This window comes from Alnus glutinosa, chromosome 10 (genome assembly GCF_958979055.1).
Source record: "Alnus glutinosa chromosome 10, dhAlnGlut1.1, whole genome shotgun sequence".
NCBI classification, from domain to species: domain Eukaryota; kingdom Viridiplantae; phylum Streptophyta; class Magnoliopsida; order Fagales; family Betulaceae; genus Alnus; species Alnus glutinosa.
Genome location: NC_084895.1, coordinates 10,845,929 through 10,867,293, shown reverse-complemented (window position 1 = coordinate 10,867,293; position 21,365 = coordinate 10,845,929). Strand labels below are relative to the sequence as shown.

At 38.8% G+C, this 21,365-nt stretch overlaps 1 protein-coding gene across 6 annotated transcripts in view; it reads right to left on the bottom strand.

Annotated features, from left to right (window-relative positions):
• LOC133880542 (uncharacterized) overlaps positions 1–15,915 on the bottom strand; it is a 38,912-nt gene extending 22,997 nt beyond the window's left edge. Inside the window, exons 1-5 of one of the 6 annotated variants that reach the window (XM_062319491.1) lie at positions 15,554–15,915; positions 13,996–14,112; positions 7,519–7,583; positions 6,376–6,481; positions 5,086–5,157 (exon numbers count right to left, since the gene is read on the bottom strand). In XM_062319491.1, coding sequence (XP_062175475.1) covers positions 5,086–5,157; positions 6,376–6,481; positions 7,519–7,583; positions 13,996–14,112; positions 15,554–15,823 — 630 coding nt within the window. In that variant the 5' untranslated portion in view covers positions 15,824–15,915. Of the gene's footprint in view, positions 1–5,085; positions 5,158–6,375; positions 6,482–7,518; positions 7,584–8,249; positions 9,024–9,594; positions 9,841–9,906; positions 10,335–13,995; positions 14,113–15,553 lie in introns of those variants that run through there. The other 5 variants (XM_062319492.1, XM_062319495.1, XM_062319493.1 and 2 more) reach the window with 5 other exon arrangements.
• Positions 15,916–21,365: the final 5,450 nt, after the last annotated feature.

Sequence of the window (21,365 nt, the reverse complement as noted above, 5' to 3'; positions counted from 1 at the left end):
TCGTATTACATGCTTCTAATATGAGGTGCTACCGCTATAAGTATTGTTTTAGATTCTATAGCACCAAGTCTAACACAAATCAAAAGGGCATCAGTAAATGTCAATGAAGAATCACCACAAAGAGCTGAAACATCACTGACCACCCCAGACACATGTAGTGTAATATTTTCAATGAAGTGAGACTTATGTGAAATCACTGGATGCAGGGGCGGAACTAGAACTTTGAGTGAGGGGGGACGAAATTAAAAAAAATATTGAGGTTAACAAAAATAATTTTTGAGAGTATTTCATAAAATAAAAAAGATTTTTTTATTGATGTTTTAAATTTTTGGAGGACTCGAGCCCCAAGCCTTGTGCTAGGTCCGTCCTTAAAAGAAACTTGTTTCATATAAGGTAAGAAAGCAATGAAAGAGAATTTTTTTTACAATAAAACTTGTTGCAATGTGAAAGATAAGTGTTTCTCTCTTAATTAATCATTTTATTATATTCATAAGCCATTTTAATACTGCGGTCAAAAAAAAAAAAAAAAAGGGCATGTTATTACCTTTCTTTTCACACTCCACAAGACGTGCAGCTTGTGCAGTGTGAAAAGCTGCACGTCTTGTGCAGTGGGAAAAGAAATGTAATTTTATTGTTATATATTTGACTCTTCAAAATTTTTACTTTTTTGTGCATTGTTAAAAGCTACGTCATCGTTAACTAAGAAAGATTTGACTTGAGCGTAGACCAAAACCTGTCCTTTAAGGGGCAAAAAAATTATTTGGGGGGACAAAAAGTGAACTATGAAGGCTAATAATGGACTTACCAGTATTTTTTAAAGAGTTTTAAAAATCCTTGGAGGGACACTTGTCCCTCCCACCATAAACGTGGGTCCGCCCCTGACTGGATGCGTAGTGTCAAATCTTGTATCGCACATACTCTTGATTAAATTATTCATATTGTGTACTTGAGTATATAAAAAAATAAATAAATAAAATAAAAAAACATAAGTAATCATATATCAAATCTTTGTTGTTGTTTTTGTGATCGAGGCTTTGAGTCGAATGATTTCCGTTGTGGTTAATAGGGGATTGTTAGAAGGTTTCACAGTTGGCAACGCTACTGTCTCATCTTTTGTTTGCCGACGATACTTTGATCTTTTGTAGCGCTTGTCCTGCTCAGTTGAGTTATTTGCGGAGTCTTTTCCTGTTGTTTGAAGCTACCTCGGAATTGAAGGTTAACTTGGCTCTAAGTCTGAATTAATTCCAGTGGGGAACATTGACCTAGTGGGAAGATTGGCCAGAATTCTAGGGTGTGGGTGTCCACTCTATCGGTTAAGTATCTTGGTCTTCCGTTGGGAGCTGCCATAAGGCGAAGCATATTTGGGACGGTGTCATTGAAAAGATAAAAACATCGGTTGGCCAGTTGGAAAAGGATGTACATGTCCAAGGGTGGCAAGGTCACCCTTATCAAGAGCACCCTCGCTAATTTACCCACGTATTACATGTCCCTCTTCCCTCTCCCGACGAGTATTGCTAATCGCATTGTGAAGCTACAACGCAACTTTTTATGGGGCGGGCTAGGTGAAGAGTTCAAATTTCACTGGGTGAGTTGGTCCAAGGTTTGCGCTATGATTTATAAGGGAGGTTTGGGTATCAAAAATTTGTTAGTGTTCAATCGTAATCTGTTAGGTAAATGGTTCTGGCGCTATGGGATTGAGAGAGACACTTGGTGGAGAATTGCGGTAGACTCAAAATATGGTAGCTTGTGGGGTGGGTGGTGCTCTCTCTTGAGCCTGCAAGAGCCTTTGGGGTGGGGTTGTAGAAGAGCATTAGAAAAGGTTGGGACTCCTTCTCAAGATCTACTAGACTTGTGGTGGGGGATGGGACTAGGATTAGATTTTGGCATGATCTATGGTGTGGTGATATGGTTCTAAAGGTTACTTTTCCAGTTCTATTTGGTATTGCTCGGTTGAAGAATGCCTCTGTTGCGGCTAATGTGGAGCTCTTAGGCGGTTCTATTCAGTGGAACGTGAACTTTACTAGAGAGGCACATGATTGGGAGGTTGGTGTATTTGCTTCTTTTCTATAGGTCTTGCATTCAGTTACAGTGAGAAGAGGTAGTGAAGATAATCTTTAGCGAGCCTCTTTTGTTGGAAGAGTCTGTGGCGAACCCAGGCTCCTTCGAGGGTAGCCTTTTCCACGTGGTCGGAGGCTTTAGAAAAAATTCTTACTTTGGATAATCTTAAGAAACGGCATGTGATTTGTCATAGACAGATGTTACATGTGTAAGAGAGATGGAGAGTTTGCAGACCATCTTCTTATTCATTGTGATGTGGCTTCTACTTTATGGAGTGTTCTCTTTAACTGCTTTGGGATGTGCTTCTACTTTATGGAGTGTTCTCTTTAACTGCTTTGGGATGTCCTGGATTATGCCTAGACGGGTTATCGACTTGTTTGTGTGTTGGTGGTCCTCTAAAAGACGAAGGAGTGCTGCGCTGTGAAAAATGCTGTCCACTTGCCTTTTTTGGACTATTTGGAGAGAGATGAATAATAGGAGCTTTGATGATTTGGAGAGGTCCTTGGAGGATATTTTATCATCTTTCTTCCATACTTTGTATTTTTGGACTGCGGCCTTTGTGTCCCCTCTGACGATTAGTTATGATGATTTTCTTGTTCACTTTCTTTTTCTAGTTAGGTGTTTCTTCTTGTATACTCCCGGTGTACTTAGAGGCGCCATATGCTTTTAATAAGACTAGTTTATTACTTATCAAAAACAATAGTGCATTCACTTGGAAAAGTAATTTATGACAACTTACATAATCATTTGAATGAAACTAAAGAATCAAATGTTAATTCCTTCATACGAACATTGATGATAAGCTTTTCTCAATAAAGCTTGGGGTTTCTTGTTTACATACTCCCTCTCTTTCTCTCGCTCTCCTTTGTATAGTGTTCTCGACGATGGAAGTTGATCTTGGGTGATTCGTCGGTTCTGGTTGGTGAGCCTAGAGATTTTTTTTATGAATAATTCAGATGTTATTGAGAAAAAAAGGGTTAAACCCTCGTGCACGAAAAGTATAAAAGAGGGGCTTAACCCTATAAGCTGCTACAATGTAAAAAGCAAATCAGATCAACCAGATTTGTTGAGACAAAATTAGGAACATAAACAAGAACCTAGAGATGGAAAGAAGATTTTTGGAGGCAAAATCATTTGTATTCTCGGTTCATGATGGGGCTTCGGTGTTGTGGATGGAAGAAAAGAGGAAAGATTTTTCCGGTGAGGTAATCCTAAGCAACAAGTGCACCGAGTGGCTGGTGTTGACGATGGAGGAGCTCATGGGTTTCCCTGAAGATTAAAATTTTGTTAAATCTTTCAGGGAGGAGTCGAAGGTGTCAATCGTTCGCAGAGGTGAGACCAAAAATGGCAAGTTTGTAGAGGTAGCGATCTATGGGGTGGGCGGACGAAGAGGGTTCCTTCTTATTCCAGAGGGACGTGGAGGATGGGTTTGGCTCAAGTTTGTTGGTGAGCTACGAAAGGCTAAGGACTTCCTTGTTGCTATGATAAGGTATGGATTTGGGTCTTTTTCGCCGGCGGAGAAGGAAGGTGGAAAGGTGGGGCCAAGGATGGGAAAGGTTTTGAATTGTAACAAGCCTTCGTTTGTGGAGGTGGTGCGGGCAGAATTGCGCCCAACTGCTACAGTGATGTTTACGTCGTCAAGGCAGGGGAATCCATTGGGCAAAGAACACGCCGACAATGCTAGACCATTGGGTTTTCCTCTAATGGTCCACAGGGTAAGGACCGTCTTTGCTCTGTCCTAGGTGATGTTGCATGTTCTTGCATAACAGCGGTTGTCTTCACATGCAGGTGTGAAGGAGACATTGGCTCTTCTTGGGGCGTGGACGAGTTAGGTCCTGGTTTTTGGACAGGCCCTAAGAGAGCTTTTGGGAGTTATTAAGGGATTTGGGCCTTAGAAGTTTCTCAGGTCTTTGGGCTTTGGACGTTTTAAAAATCTTCTGGTGTGCCCTCAAGAAGACGAAATCTGGTTCTCACTCAGGTTGCTCTTCCTTGGGCTTAGATGAGGGTCTTGAGGCTCCGAGCTCCCCAGATTTAGCGCCAGAGTTAAAGGTGCCTGATTATACCCAGGATCCATCCTCTACTTCTCCGGTGTTGATGGATGTTTTTCAGTCCTCGTCTGTCCCGGTGAGGTCAGATGTTTCCCGCGGGTGACTCTCACCTACCTCTCAGCCTTTAGCCTATGTTTCAGCGTTGTTAGTAGACAATCCCCCAATTCCTGTTTCAATGGCGTCTACATTGAATGTCGTTCATCAAGAACCTACGGCGTCTGTGAGTCATATTGATTGGAATTGTGGCATGCACGATGATGGAGGGAGAAGATTACCCGTGGGAGAGTGATGAAATCTTTCCCCAGGCTCAAAAGGACGGGGACGATACAGCTATTGCTATGTTTCTATCAGGTGCTTGGTCTTTCACCCAGGTTTTGGATGGGATGTCTCGGGTCCCTCCCCCTTCCACTTCCAAGCGTCAGAGGAAATTGAATAACTTAAAGGGTTCGGTTAATTATGAGGGGTCTAGCCGTGGTAAAGGCACAAGGAAATAGTGTGTTGAGGGATTTGTTTCTTTGGGTTGTTGGGTTCTTTGTTTGCTTGGGCTGTTTTGTGGGCTTTGGGTTTATTTTAGCTTCTTTTCTTTCTTTTTTTTCCTTTTTTTCTTTTTTTGGTGTCTTTGTATATACTTCTAGTGTACTTTAGGGACGCCTTACGTATTTTATAAAATCCGCTTGCTTACCTATCAAAAAAAAAATTGTTTACATACTTAAATTTTCAAATTTGAAATTTGATTGCAAAATGAAGTGTAAATAAAGCTCAATAACCATATGCAAATATGAAACGTTTCTTTCATTTAAAAGATGATGTAGTTGCTCAAAAACTAATAGAATGTGATGTCACTAGTTCAAATATATATTCCACTACCCAACCTACATTTCCTAAGTTTGACTTGAAATGTAAAATAAAATATATATGGAATATATACAATACTAATACTGATAGAAGGAAGTCTTGGAACAAAAGATGAAAAACTTACACTGTCATAATGACGATGTATGGAAGATGGAAAGTAAGTTATAATAGTGCATAACAATTGAACTGCTCCTTCCTGCATGCACCATGATGGAGATGATAAATGAAACTTAAAGAAAGAAAACTAGTTCACATAATAATGCGTGTTGATAAGACCATCAACGACAAACAAAGATAATACTTCATGCAATCTGATACAATAAGATTGCCAGGAAATAATTATTCACACGCACAAAAAAAAAAAAATAAGGTTGGTAAGGTAGAAAATGCATCTTTAACCCCAACAGATTTCAAGAAAGAGGTTTGTTTACACATTTACCTCAGTAAGTGTTTTTAAATACGTGTGTGTGTGTGTGTGTGTGTGTGTGTGTGTGTGTGTGTGTGTGTGTGTGTGTGTGGAAAATGCATCTTTAACCCCAACAGATTTCAAGAAAGAGGTTTGTTTACACATTTACCTCAGTAAGTGTTTTTAAATACGTGTGTGTGTGTGAGAGAGAGAGAGAGAGCATGGGTTACAACTGTATGTTTATGTTGCAATTTTCTCATGTGAAGCAAGATGTACATGCACAAAATAAAACACAAGTTACTATCAAACTTATGTTATCCATCAAATAATCTTCTTCACAAATATAAGTGACATCCAAACAACTCATCAAGCTACAGGAATATGGATTTGCAATACTGAGCAAACACAAAAGCTATAAGCTTCAGGAAGTGGAATCCCAACAGTGAACAGGCAGACTGCTGATACCAATCCATTGAACTGTAGTACGGCCCACATGCATGAATTCCTGAGACAAAGCTCAACGAGCAAGATCCCTAGAAGGGAAAGCAATGAGGTTGCCTGCAGAGATCAGCTTGCTTCTTCTTGGCGTAGTCCTTGAGCATATGGCCCCAGGCCTGACAATAGCGGCACCCAATAGACTGGCCAAATGCATTACGGCTAGAATAATTACGAGAAGCAAAGGACCCAGAGGTAGAAGATCGGGAGCCAGAAGCAACAAGCACAGTAGCTGGCTTAGCAGAACGTCCTTAGCCAACTAGTCAATGATTCTATCATATCTATATTTGCTCCCAGTCTAGGATGGAATAAAAACCATGAAAAACTTAAAAGGTAGTGTTCAATGACATCTGAAGCGCTTAATGCAATTGTCATATGAAAATTTTTCATTAACTAAACTAAAAGAAGGAAAAATTATAAATGTTCATGGATTTCCTCAAGCAAAGCTTGACGCCTGAAGCAATATTATAAAACAATTATATCTAAATGTTCTCAAAAATTAATACTCCTTACCCATATAGCCTCTGAACTATCATCATTTAATAGCTTCAAAACTGGTTGAACGAGTTTCCCAGAATGGGAAGTGCCATCCTTCTTTAGATTTGAAAATCCACCCAACCTAATCCAGGAAAGAGAAAAGCTCAACAAGTCATGAAACTCACTATATCACTAATATACAAGCTACAAGTATAATACACTGATATCAAATTATAAGTTGTGATTTGGAACAAATGATTTCATAAACTAGATGAAGCAAAGTACAACATAGAAGCTATTCATCAGTTATATGCCTGAAGTCTTTGAAAATCATAGGTAGAAGCTACCAGCTATTTTAATAGACAACTGATAACCACTGTGGGGAACCCCATAGGCCATGATTGAGGAATGTTTTTCAATTACATGCACAATCTAATTGTCCCATCAAAGCAATTAACTTGAGTCACTTGACAAGAAATATGACTACTATCAAATTGGCTTTTTATAAGGTAACAATTCTGTGATATTTAAATATTCTTGTTTGAGTGGACATGCTCACAAACACAAAAATAAATATATCAGGTTTATGAATTGAAAGGGCCTTTTGGAACAATCCAGGTGCAATATTGAAGTTTCATTTCAGGCCAAACGTAAGCCCAAACTAATCAAATTAAGGCTTTTTCCAGAAGATGTAACAAGTTCTTCACAAGCTCCCTAAGTTACCAAGTCTATCATCTCAGAAGGATAGCTACTTCATAATATCAAGTGAGAGAGACAGAGATTATAGTGCTTCTTAGCTTTGAATAAATTTGCAGTTAATCTCTATATTTTCTATTAGATGTATAAGGTTTAATAGCTAATAAATGAGTGTGTTTGTGTATATATTTTTGCATGCACACACATAACCACCATATTTCCCAAAATGTGTGTTTTATCGTCCACCATCATATAAAACTCTTTAAAACAACTGTCACATCACAAAGTGTGTTTGTGTGTAAGTGTGTGTGTGTGAGAGAGAGAGAGAGAGAAAGGCGCTGGATTCTGGATATCAGGATCTGAATTCATACATAATCAATCAATTCCACACAACTCCAAAGTACATTTAACACAATTACATTTCAATTTATATATGAATATATAAGCATTATCATTTTATGCCAAAAACAAAGGAGATCAAACCTTGTGAACATATCTGATAGTGAAGCACATGAAGCCACCTTCACGAAATGAGAATCTGCTGGTGACTGTTGAAAACAAAAGATACAACAGCTATGTCAATATAGGAATTTTAAAAATCTAATTACATTGTTTACTTTAAGCTTTGAAATGCAAACAATAGTTTAGCATATTAACAGACAAGTTACAATCTTTGGCTTCATGTTTCTCAGCTTATGTCCACCCTTTGTCATTTAGTTTTGTTGACTTTCTCGCTCGCTTTTCTCTTTCTAATTAGATGTTTCCTTTGTATACTCTCAGTGTACTAAAGGGTGCCTTACGCTTTTTTAATGAGATTAGTTTCTTACTTAATAAAAAAAAAACGTTTCTCGGCATATTATTGCCCTATAAAAGAAATGGTAATTTAAGATTAGCATTGTCTTTATCTTATTTTAAGCTACAAATATCAGATTATCCATCTCAACAGGTAGGCAGCAAGTTCATTTCCTTATCATATGTATCATATGTAATAAAAATTGTCTTCTTACACAAAATAAAAATAGGAATGCGTTAAGACAATTGTCCTAGAATTTTTTTTTATATATATAAAAATAATCAAGATATCATTAAAAATGGTATACAAGAGAAGCCAGCTAACTAGTAGGAGCAAAGAGAACAAGAAACTCATGAAAATAATCATTAAAGGAGAAACAAAAACAGTTATTTAAAGATATAGGATGTTGAAAAATAAAAACTTAATCTCCTCCAAAGTCCTCTTGCGATCCTCAAAACTTCTATTATTTATTTCCCTCCAAAAACACCACAAAAGGCACGAAGATACCATCTTCTACACAGCAGCATTCCGAGTGTTGCCAGCAGTCTATTAACAAGCATACAACTCGATTACTCGTCTAGCAGAACCCAAAATGATTGAAGAAAACATTCCACATAGCACAAGTAACCTCACAATGAAGAAGAAGATGATCCACAAACTCCCTATTCCTCTTGCACATACAACACCTATCAACCACAATGACACGCTGCTTCCAAAGATTATACATTGTAAGAATCTTTCCTAGGGCCTCCGACCAAGCAAAAAAGGCCACCATCAACGAAGCATTAGTCCGCCAAACAATCTTCCAGGGGAAGCAAAAACCATCATTACAAGTCATGACATTGTAAAATGATTTAATACCAAACAACCCTCTTTTGGAAGGGACCCACCACAGCTTGCCCTCGCCTTCCCGTTTACTCTCCCTAAATACAACACCCGGAAGAACGAGGACAAAGCATCCACTTCCCAATAATGAGCCGCTCTAGCAAAGCTCACGTTCCACTTAACGGAGCCTCCAGGATTTTCCATGTGATTCGCAACAAAAGTATCATTTGCGCATACACTACCAAATAAACCCAGAAAGGCTTCCTTAAGGGCCATATCACCACACCATAAATCATGCCAGGATATAACCTTCAAGCCATCTCTCACCTCAAATCTAGTATGACTTGAAAACTTCCCTCAACCCCTCATAATATTTGATAGGTAGGCAAAGAAGTTTATAAAAAGTGAAAAGGCGCCCTCGAGCATACAGGAAGTATACAAAAAGGACACCAAAACAGGAAAAAAAAAAAAAAAAAAAAAAAAAAAAAAAAAAAAGGGAAGAGAGGAAAAACACCCACAAAACCTAAATACAGGAGGAAACCCAAACACTCCAACATAACCAGCCCACAAAACCCAGAGACTATTACATCAAAGCAGGGGTCCTCTTGCCTTGCCCCGGCTAGAACCAAAACCCCTTGCATCATAATTAATCGTGCACTCTAAGTTCTTCACCTCACGACTCCCTTTAAACTTAGAAGTAGAGACTGAAGCCTCTTGACATTGCTCCACATCAACTTGAGCCATTAAGTCTAAAAAGCCCTTCACATTCCCCTCGTGGGAGACCCCCATAGTTTGAAAACAGAAGCTAAGATCAATCGCTGCCCCGAAAAAATCACCAACCTCTTCAAAACCACATCCCCTCAAAGATTCACCCACCTCTGAGAAAGACAATAGAGGAGGGCACCCAAACACAGATTGGACTGAAGAGAGAGGAGACCCACCCACTTCTGACAAAGGAAGGACTGCACCGCTTGAGAGAAGGAAGCCACGCCGAAGAAGAGGCTGACAGACCTCGTCTCGAAAATACATAGGCGCAAACACTACCCCATCCCTCGCGGGTGCTGACATGGGCTTAGTAATAGCCCCAATCAACGGCATAGGAGCCAAGGGAGCACTGATTGCCTCTAAAGCCTCGGCAAGCAAATGCTCATCCAATCTACCAACCTTAGGCTTTCGGGAGTATCTAAGCACTGACTTGGATTCCGACAGAAAATAGGTGCTCCAAACTCTAACATCACAGGGAGAGAACACACCCTTACACCTAACGCATCCGCACCTAAAGAGCAGTCACCAGAAACATCAAAGAACGCTGGACCACTCCCAACGAGAGCTGAAGACAAAGCCAACTCCAGCAAGGCAAACTGGGCACGCTAACCACCTTTGGCGGACTTCCAAATAGCACCCAACTCCAGCAACTCGGAGCTGGCCTCAAATGAAGAGGGCAAAGGATGACCCCATTTGGCAGACCTCTCCAAGGCAGAGGCAACCGGCATGGGCCCACCAACGTCAAGATCTGAACACGTCGGCAAAACAGAGACGGCGAGATCCAAACCCACAGCCAGAACTGAAGCAAAGGAAACCACTGTCGAACCCGAAGCAGACCCACATCCGGCAAGAGACGAAGAGGTCAAAGCTGCTGGCAAGACAACAAATTGACCTGAGGAACCTGGATCTCCTTCTCCAACACGCGTCAAAGTCGCAAAACCCGAATCTCCATCTAACCCAAAAGCTAGGTCAGAATGCTTGGAAAAGGCCTTGGAGCCCAAACGCCAGGACCCAACCCATAATTGGGCCCTTCTTAAAATTGCCTTAGCCCTCTTAAACATCCGACCCGCCCGAAGTAGACCCACCGCCAGTGTGAGAGAGAGGTCAAAGCCACCGGCGAGACAACGAACTAACCTGAGGAACCCGAATCTCCTTCGCCAACACATGTCAAAGTCGCAAAACCCAGATCGCCATCTGACCCGAAAGTTAGGTCAGAATGCTTGGAAAAGGCCTTGGAGCCCAAACGCCTGGACCCAACCCAAAATTGGGCCCTTCTTAAAACTGCCTTAGCCCTCTTAAACATCTGGCCCACCACTAAGCAACTCGCCTTGCATTTGAGCCCAGAACTCTTGAGGCCCAAACTCGGTGGAAGACTGCTTGCCCAGACGATCCACTCCCCAAAGAGCTCGAGAAGCTTCCTGAAAACACTTTAGACTTAGATTCTTGAGTAAGTTCTAGAACATTGTGAGAAGAGGGAAGGGCGACTGTTTGTTCACTTTCCAGAAATGGCAAAAATCTAGAGGATAAAGTGAATGCTTCTCCAAAGCATAACAATCCACCGACTTCCGTTCCACCGCCAAGCACTCCATCCCCATTGGAAGATGCTTCTCAAAATCACCCCAAGCCACCGCCTGCCGCACTTCTACCAGCTCTGACACAACGTACGCAACACCGCACTGCTTCTCGATGCCCTTGATAGAGACGGGAGCCGCCTTACACACCACCGCAGCGAACGACAGAGACCTAGCTGCCTTACCCATCATCTTCCCAACGTTTTCAATAAAGGTTTGAGACTTTTTTTTTTTATAAGTAAAAAAAATTCATTAAAAAAGTGTAAGGCGCCACTAAGTACACAGGAAGTATACATAGGGACAACTCAACTAGCCCACAAAAAAAAAACCCTGATCACTTGTAAGCTTTATTAAAGCGGCTCACAATTTGAAGGTAGGAGAACATGGAATGCATATTCTGAGTCTAAGGTTGAGACTTTAGACAACTCGCCTGAAACATGGCTCCAACCCCACCCATCACAGCCTTCGGGAGACAGAACCAGACCTTTCCGGCCACCCACGTCAAAGACCGCCACCTCCAAGAAACAATCGGAACTATTCTCACCTCATTGCACGATGGTCACCTTAGACCCCTCCCTATAAGACTTGACGAAATCTTCAAACCCAAGATTACGTAAAGCCCCTTCCAACATCGACAACAGCCACACAATGCATCGTGATCCCAAAAGGACCACCCCTACGAAAGCTTTCCTCTTCTCCACTAACCTAAGCTCCGCAGACCCATGCCCCACAGAGAACAGAAACGATTTAGCCTCCACAAATAACCAATTCTCCATATCCTCGAAGGCTCAAAAAGAGAAAGAGGAAGGTGACAAAGGAGAGCATAAAGAATCAACGTTAACCCACCAATAGCCCCTCAACAGCTTCACGGAAAACAACTCCAAAGCAACGGGAACCAATAGCCCGAAACCTACCGAGCTCCGAAACGAGAAGACGGAGCGAGGGCCTAGCGAGACACGCATCCACACACCGCCGCTAGGGAGGATGAGGGGGAAAGATTAGAGAGAGAATTTAAGCTAGCTACTATCTTTTCCATAACTCCACCCCATATGCCCCCAACAAGCTCCCTAGAGCACCAACGTCCCCAAGAATTCCCATATTTAGCGTCCACCACCACTCTCCACCAAGCCTCTCTCTCAAGCCCATAGCACCAAAGCCATTTACCTAAGAGAGCATGATTGAACCCCAACAAATTTCTAAATCCAACCCTCCCTCAAAGATTGGCGTACACATCGTAGACCATCTCGCCAAGTGATATTTGAATTCTTTGCCTAGCCCACCCAATAAGAAATCGCATTGAAGCTTCTTTATACGGTTTGCAACACCCGCAGGGATAGGAACGTGAGACATAAAGAACAAAGGTAGATTGGAAAGAGTGCTCTTGATAAGGGTAAGCCTACCACCCTTAGATAGATACAACATTTTCCAACTTACCAACTGACGTTTTATCTTCTCAATAACACCATCCCAAGTATGCTTGGCCTTTTGGGAAGCCCCCAACAGAAGACCAAGATATTTCAAAGGCAAAAATGCAACCCCACAGTCCATAATCCTAGGAAGCTCAGACACATTATCAACATTTCCAAAAGGAACCAATTCCAATTTGGCTAAGTTCGTCTTCAAACCCAGCACAACTTCAAAGCATAAGAATAAGCCTCGTAGATTACGTAGCTAATTAGGACCGGCCCCACAGAAAATCAAGGTATCATCAGCAAATAGAAGGTGAGAGATGTCAATTCCAATCCCCACAAAGAAGCCTAACACAAACGTCCACTTGCAACAACAGAGATCATCCTACCCAACGCCTCCATGACAATGACAATCCCCATAATTTTATTTCAAGAAGAGTAGATTGATTTAACGGTTCAGCTAGATATGATATGCAAAATTTACTTCGAATAATGGTTTCCTTTAGAGCCCATAAAGAAGAAGGAAAGAAGTCATATTCATAATGACTATTACATGCAGATCGCATATAATTTACTTTCAATCATTTCAAGTCCAAGAGAAGAACATTATCAGTCTCTAGGCTTTCAAATAGTTCATCAACCTTAGGGAAGCCTACTGGCAAGGTAACAAGGTAAGACATTATATCATAGTTGTTGCATTTAAGCTAATGTAAGTCCCACCCCATACATTGCTTCATAATAAACAAAAATGCATAATGAATAACGAGCTTATGAAAGACAAAGTCCATCCGAATAGAAGTGAAAAAGGCCATTTATGCTCTTCATGTCCTTTATATGGAAATCAGAGGCTATGGGGCGATTCCCTCGACTCGTACTCACCATTTTAATAAATGATGCAGAGAAGGGTAGTGACATTGTACATTTGTATGGACGGCAGCTTTAGGGAAGATTCTAACTATGGATAATCTCAAATAGATACTCATTATAGTGATGGATTGGAGTTGTACGTGTAAAAAGAACAGGGAAACCATTGATCATCTTTTGCTCAATTGCAAAGAAGCTAGAGACTTAAGGAATTCGATCTTTAATCTTTTGGGGATAAAGTGGGCCATGCCCCAATAGGTTGTGGAACTGTTGACTTGTTGGATAGATCAATTTGGCAGACACTATAATAGAAGTTTGGAATATGATTCCTTTATGGTTAATGTGGTGTATTTGACGAGAATGCAATGCTTGAAACTTTGAAGATTGTGTAAGGACGTTGACAGAACAAAAAGCCATTTATGCTCAAATCTCTTTATGTTTAGATGGCAGCCTGCGACTATTCTCATTTCTCAATTTTCTTGATGTGCTCTTTTTCTTGATTTGGTGTTTTTCGTGTATACTACATGTGTACATGAGTTGTGACCCTCTGCACTTTTTATAAGATTAAATTACTTATCAAAAAAAGGGTAGTGACATTGATCCACAAGAAGCTCAACAAATTTTTAAAATAGCAGTACGTAGGCTTTTTTTATCTTTCACAAGTACAGTAAATTTGGAGGGCCATAAAACATTAAGATGAGAATTATAATGCATGACAACTAAGCTTATGTACCTGAATATATGGTAGAAGCTTGTGCAACCAAAGAGTGTATGATGCCAAGAAACGATCTGAGCTGCACTCTTGACAAGTCAACCCCAGTAAGCAAATTCCCGCCCAGCATTTATCTGGCTAGGACAGAATCATACAATATAATAAATAAATATTTAAGGAATATTTATAGTCTTCTAGTAAAACAAAAAACATAGAATTCCTCTTTCTTTTCCCACTCACATGGTATAAACTATTCCTAAGGGTAGAATTTTAAGAAAATAATACTCAAGCCAGAACATATTTTTTGCATTGCTCCTTCCAACAACACTGGTGCCATGTCCTCCATTCACCACTAAAATCTAACCATATAAGCACTGTTAAAAGGTCGAGAATCCCCCATAAGGTGGATTCTAATATATCCACCAAGTGCAATGCAAATAATTTGATAAAAACAATTAATAGAATTCACATATTTCTTTTCCTTTCTTTCACCTTGAAACTTCTCATAATTTCTCACAGCCCAAACAAGAGATTGATACTATAAATTTATCGTCATCAAACATAACCGATTTTTCTACATTTTGATCAGATAAATAGTTCCAACTCTATACTTCAAGCAAATACCGGTGACATGGCAAAAAAAATTGATAAATAAATTTAGTCTTATTGAAAGCGTAAGGCGCCCCTAAGTACACTGGAAATATACATAAGGAAACACAAAACTATGAATAAAAAAAGGAACAAGGAAACCAGCAAAGCTAATTGACAGTGGAGACAAAAAAGACACCATCCAAAGATAAAAGAATTTGGAGGTTAATTGAGTATATATCATTGAGGTATAGCTAAAACCCACCCACCCACCCATCCATCACATGAAAAAGAGATAATTTGCCATGCAGTTGGATGCCCACAGAAATCATATCCCTCCAATGCATTCCACGCACCAGCTGAAGTGCAAATGTACTCTCCAGAAGGAACCCATCAAAGCAAATTGGAGCCCTAACCACTACCAATGGCACAGTTTCAGATACTGTTCAGCTCCAAAAATCAGTGAAATGCCACCACTCAGAGCTTCCATTTCTTTGACGCCCCCATTCACAAAAATGTATTCAGATGCAAAATTACTAAAAATCCTTAACCAATTAATTGACTCTCTCCACAGATCAAGAGGTCACCGGTTCGAACCCGGTTGGGCCCTTTATTGCTTGTATATACTTATCAAAAAAAATTAATTGACTCTAAATTACTTCTCAAAAAAATTAATTGACTGCAAATTGCTTCAAACCGAAAACAAACATTATGTAACAAACGTAACTTAGATCCTTGTACAATTACAAGGCGTATATAATTAATCCTTTACCTCTAACACCACACAAACAGATACTAAATGAACATATTTCCCTCTTACCCAAGCTTTTCTGAACCAACCCAACAGAACCCATGAATTTAACTTCAAGTTTCACCACAAGACATTGAAGCAAATTAAAAAAATAAAAATTCTAAACACCCATTTCCACTAATCATAAAATAAAAGAAAACCAATAAACAAACATATAAACGGAGGTCTTATGATGAGTACCATATTGTGAGAGGCGAGCAAGAGCAAGCGTTCGACCCAGGAATCGACTGCGGATTTCCAGTTCTGGATTTGCTTTTGGTCCGTGGAGTCTCCGAAGGAGAACTCGGAGAGGAGGCGGTGCGTCTTGATCGCCGAAACAACGGTGGAGAGCCCAGCGGGGTCCGGAAACGGGTGCGTATCGTCGGGGACGTGCTCTTTAATGAGCGTTCGAAGGAGGCGGGGCTTCAGAGCGACGTCGTACATATTCTTGAAGTGATTGAAGGCCGCCATTGGGATAGACTCGGGGCTTGATCTCTGAGATTGAGAGAGAGAGAGTAGGGTTTTAAGTTCGTTCTGTTAAACCCTACATTTGATAGCCGTTGTTAAGCTAAAAGTAAATACGGTGTAGTATTGTGAACCTAGTTTTTTATTTTTTTCTTAATACCTTTTTTAAAGGCGTTGGTCCAAGCAGGCTCAAGGCTCTAACGTTATACACCATTCCCACATTCTCCTCCATCCTCTTAAAGTCTACTTAGCATAGTCTCCTATAATGTTTGATACATTGAGATTAGATTTTTTAATTTTGGAGATTACGCCACAAGGACTTTAAGGGAATAAGAAGGAGATGAGGGGGTGGTGTAGAGAATTACTCGGCTCATTATCCTTTATTGTGAGAGCCTCTTCGCTAATTCACTACTCTCCGTGAAGCAGGCCTCAAGCGTTCTTCCAAACCCTGCCTTAGAACTGAATTGTTGTTCCAACACGTTAGTAACCTCGCTAGCGCTACCTAGGTCGGTAATTTTTTCCTTTTACTTTTCTTTTTCTACACTATTTTTCCTTATACTTATTAAAAGATAAGCAACCATCATACATATCACTTATCAGTTTTTTACACTACCCGCGAATTTGATGCGAATTTAGTACAAAATAACAAATATCTTTATCTAATATAAAATTAGTAGATGACCGAGAGTTTCGAGGCGGGGGATGGCCGACCACCCCTTCACCCTCAAGGGAGTGGTTAATCGCCCCCATGGAAGTCACTGAGGTGGTCTGACCATCTGAATCACCACAAAGTAGTGGTTGACCTCCCCCTCGAAGGGTAAAATTGTGGTTGGTCACTCCTCAAGGGGATGGCCGACCACCTCAAGGTTACTGTCGGACTACCCTCTATACTTTGCTTTTAAAAAAATATGTGTGTGTGTGTACGGTTCAATTCATATCGTTTAATTTGAATGAACAAATTGGATTCTTGAAATTGCAAGTGAAAAGATGTAAAGTGTTTGACAAGACAAATGACTTTTTAAAATGTTGCTTTAAGAAACCAGATTTGTGACCTCATTAGAGCATCTCCAATAAAATAGGTAAATGGCTCATAATAGTCAAATTATGGATCATTTTTCTTCTCCCACAAAATAAGCAAATTAACTGTAACCCTTGATAAATTAATTAACTGGTAATTAACTTCACAGTTCGTCTCTCAATCTCCTTCCACCAAGAATAAGACTCAGGGATCTATACTCCTCAAAAAAGAATACTAAGTAGTAAAAACATAAAACATTCTATCACCATTAATTACAACCAGAGCATCTACCAAGAGTCATTATAATAATTGAAATCACATTATACATATCATCAATTAAAACTAAACCTTAATTAGGGATGTAATCGAGCCGAGCCGAGTCGAGTTTAAAGATTTCAAGACTGGCTCATTTATGAGTCAAGCCTAAATAGTCGAGCTTGAATTCGAGCCGAGCTATAAATTGCATGTTCAAGCTCGGCTCGTTTAAAACTCGGGCGAGCTCAAGCTCAAGCTCGAGTTCGTTGAAAATGATATTCGAGCTGAGCCGGGTCACTGGACAAGCTCGGCTCAATTAGAGCTCGATGTTGACTATTATATTTTTCAATGAGTAATCAAAACAGAATTCAAACCCAAATTTATGAACAACCTTTATGCATTTATTAATAACAAAAATACATAATATGTAACTATATAAGGCATATTATAAAATATAGTACATAACTATAGTTTATAAGTAACAAATTAACAATATGTTATTATATATAAGTAGAGAGTATAAACTATGATATATGTATAACATGAACAAATAGTAAGTGTAATATATTCTATATTTCTATATAACTAAGTAACTAAAATAAAAGTATACTATATAACTATTGTTAACCATGTGTGATGTGATATATGTGTTTATATATATATATATATATATGCTAACTATTTAATATTGTTATATTGTTATATACTAACTATTAATAACTTAATATGTTAATTTAACATACTAAATATTGTTATCAAAGTATTATAATTAATATGTAATACTATATATATTATATTATATTTACTATTTACTAATATATATGTAAGATATGAACGAGCTAACGAGTTGAACTAACGAGCCGGGCGAGTGATTCGGTCGAGCTTTAAACGAGCTGAGCTCGCGAGCCACTATCGAGTTTTGTCGAGCGAGTCGGGTATGTGATGTGAAAATTTTAATTACTCGCAAGTGCACGAATCGTTTGCAGTTAATGGATTGCAAGTGCGAGGTCGATCCCACAGGGAATTGCGTTTTTGCAAACAAAATTTAAATCCAAATTAATTTAATCCTAAACTATTTCCAAAAATTAAGAGATTGTTTTTGTGAATAAAAATCATAAGCATAAACAAAATTAACTAGAGTGAATGTAATCAAATAAAAAAAAGGCACTAAGGTATCGGAATCCGCACTCACAAACTCATAGTAACATATTCTCATGATCAATAATATTTTCCAAAGTTCTCACAATAAAATCTTAAGTATGTTTTACTTTTGCTTCAAATAATTAATCAAAACCATCCCATGTATCTATTCTTTACCCAAATCACAAAAGAAATCCAATTTAAATTAAATCATTAAGTGTATCCGTAAATCACAGCAAGATATCCAATTTAAATCAAAACATCAATTGTATCCGTAGAATAAATCACAAGGGATATCCAATTTTTTTTAAACAAAGAAAACCAAGCACAATCAATTCTATGGAACTATCATAAATCATCAAATGTATCCTTGAATCACAAAAGATATCCAAGAATCATTCCACAAAATTGAATTAAAGTAAAACAATTGAAAATCAAACTCATTAAAATTGGAAAATATTACTTCACATGAGAATATTGTTGCTAATCATAAGTGAGGCTTCATCCTCAACCTTAGTTGAGAATTTAGCCTCTCATGGCTAAAAGTAACATGCTAACTTGAATTGAAAACATTAAAAATTGAAAGAACTTACAAGAAAAATTGTTGCAAGAAGACACCAAAATTTTGCTCTAGCCTCACATACCTTTTTCTTGAAGCTTAGAGGTCTATTTATGGGGAGAAAACAAATCCTAGAAGCCATAGAATTTCTAGTAAAATCGGAGGTTAGTCTTCTAGTTTGAGTAGGAAACTCAAAACACAATCCAAGAAAGAAAAGGAGTCCAAATCCGTCCAGATTTACGGTCTTTTATTGCGGAGCAATTTTTGCATAGCAAAAGTCCGAATTAGGAAAATCCTATTTTACAAGGGATTGTAGAAAATTGAGCTAGCTTTCCAACGTCGCTTGATTCACTTCAATCGGATATTTGAGCTGAAAGTTATGGTCAAAATACTATGACATGTGCATAATTTGAATTCTAATCCGATTTTGACTCCAATTAGAGAAATTCCGATTTAGTTCTCTCCTTGATTTGATTGAAAATAACCACATCATCTAGGTCTTCTCAAAGTGTGCTTTCTTTCACCATAAAGCTATTGTTTTCTCTCAATGACCTGCAAAATACTAAAGTACCAAAACTAACAAAAAAACATTAGAAAATAATAAAATTAAAGGTTTAGTAAATGCAAATTAAGGGGTCCACATATGCAATATTGGACACTCATCAAATACCCCTAAACTTACATTTTGCTAATCCCTTAGCAAAACAAAACAAAACATAAAATGAAAACATGAAATATAAATCCTCTTTCGTGGGAGAGACGATTGCATTTAGCATATGCAACAAGCCTTTTAAACCCCTAAGACTCCCTAGAGGACGAGTGAAGTCTCGTGAGGGTTCGCCAGGAATGATACCCACAAACATTATAAAGCATTATGTTGTTGACAAACAATGACTTTTATACAAAAACATGGTTCATACATCATGAGCAAGTTTAACAAGATGAACATCACACTCATATCATTAAGACATCAAAAATCATTTAACTCATAGTTGGAAAATTGAGACAACTCATGCTCAAATAAGTGTAAAGTGAGATTAATATAGATTCATGAGGTTTCAATTTTTCTCAAAGCTTGTGTACCCCAAAATTCATAGGAATCTTGTCAAATGAAACAACCAAGGCTTAAATCAAAAGAGGTTTTTTTTTTTTTTTTTTCTAATAGGCTGTGCAATGTCTGACTCCCTTAAGCTTTCTAATCGACCTATGTAACGAGTGTTGGGCCAATGACTCCCAAACCAGATGGTTTCAGGGCACTAGATGTAGAAACATCCTAAAGGCTTAATTACTCAAGTCAAAAAGGCTACGAAGTCAAACTAACCATACGATTAACCAAATTGATTTTTCTCATTTTTTTACGCGAACACTCAATGCTTAGTGAGGCAAGAGGCCCGGTTACTCAATGAGAAGTCAAACTGGTGATATTATTAATTTTTTCATTCTTTTCTTCTTCTTCTTCTTCTTCTTCTTCTTCTTCTTCTTCTTCTTCTTCTTTTTTTGAATTTAAGCCAAGATTTCATCAACAAATCATCCTACAAATCTCAAGATACACATTCCTCAATTCAAATTTCATACCTCACATAACCAATGTTAATGTGCTTGTGATAAATAATTCAAACAAGTGAAGTCTCTCTAATCCAACAGATGAGTAAAAAAATTCAGATTTCTAAAGATATGCAGTGTTCAACATGTTAAACAAACCAATGATATGCAAACCACAGTTGAGATGTAATCATGCTCAAACAACAACATAACACAATTTTTTTTTTTTCAAAAGCAATGAAAATAACAACAAAAACACCAACAAAAATAATAAAAATAACAAACAAAAATGTCCACCCCACCCCCAAACTAAAATAACACATTGTCCCCAATGTGACCAGAAATGCAATACCGAATGGGTGATGTAAGTTGGGTGTACCGTAGAAGAACGCTCCCCCCAAACTTGAATGACAGACACTTGTCTTGAAAAACACAACAAAAGCAAAACAAACAAATAAACAAAAATAAAGTGACAATAAAATAAAAGGAAAGGTGGGTTGCCTCCCACAAGCACTAAGTTTACCGTCTTTAGCCAGACCCAGCAGCATATGTGGATCAGTGAGGATAAATTGGGTCCTCCAAGGGCATTTCTTCAATCTCAGGGATCTTCAACTCTAGAAACGGTTTTAGCCGTTGACCATTTACCTTGAAAGTGTCTCCATTCTTTGGATCTTCTATCTCAATGGCTCCATAAGTGAAAACTGTACGAACTAAGAATGGTCCAGTCCATCTAGATTTTAGCTTTCCTGGGAATAAATGCAAGCGTGAATTGTAAAGGAGGACTTTCTGACCAAGTTCAAAAGATCTTCGCAAAATGTTTTGGTCATGGGCCTTCTTCATCTGAGTTTTGTACAGCTTGGCAGAGTCGTAAGCATCATTTCGCAGCTCCTCTAATTCATTGAGTTGGAGCTTCCTTTGAGAGCCGGCCTTGGTGAGATCAAAATTCAGCTTCTTGATTGCCCAATATGCTCGATGCTCCAATTCTACGGGTAGATAACAAGCTTTCCCATACACAAGTCGGTAAGGAGACATGC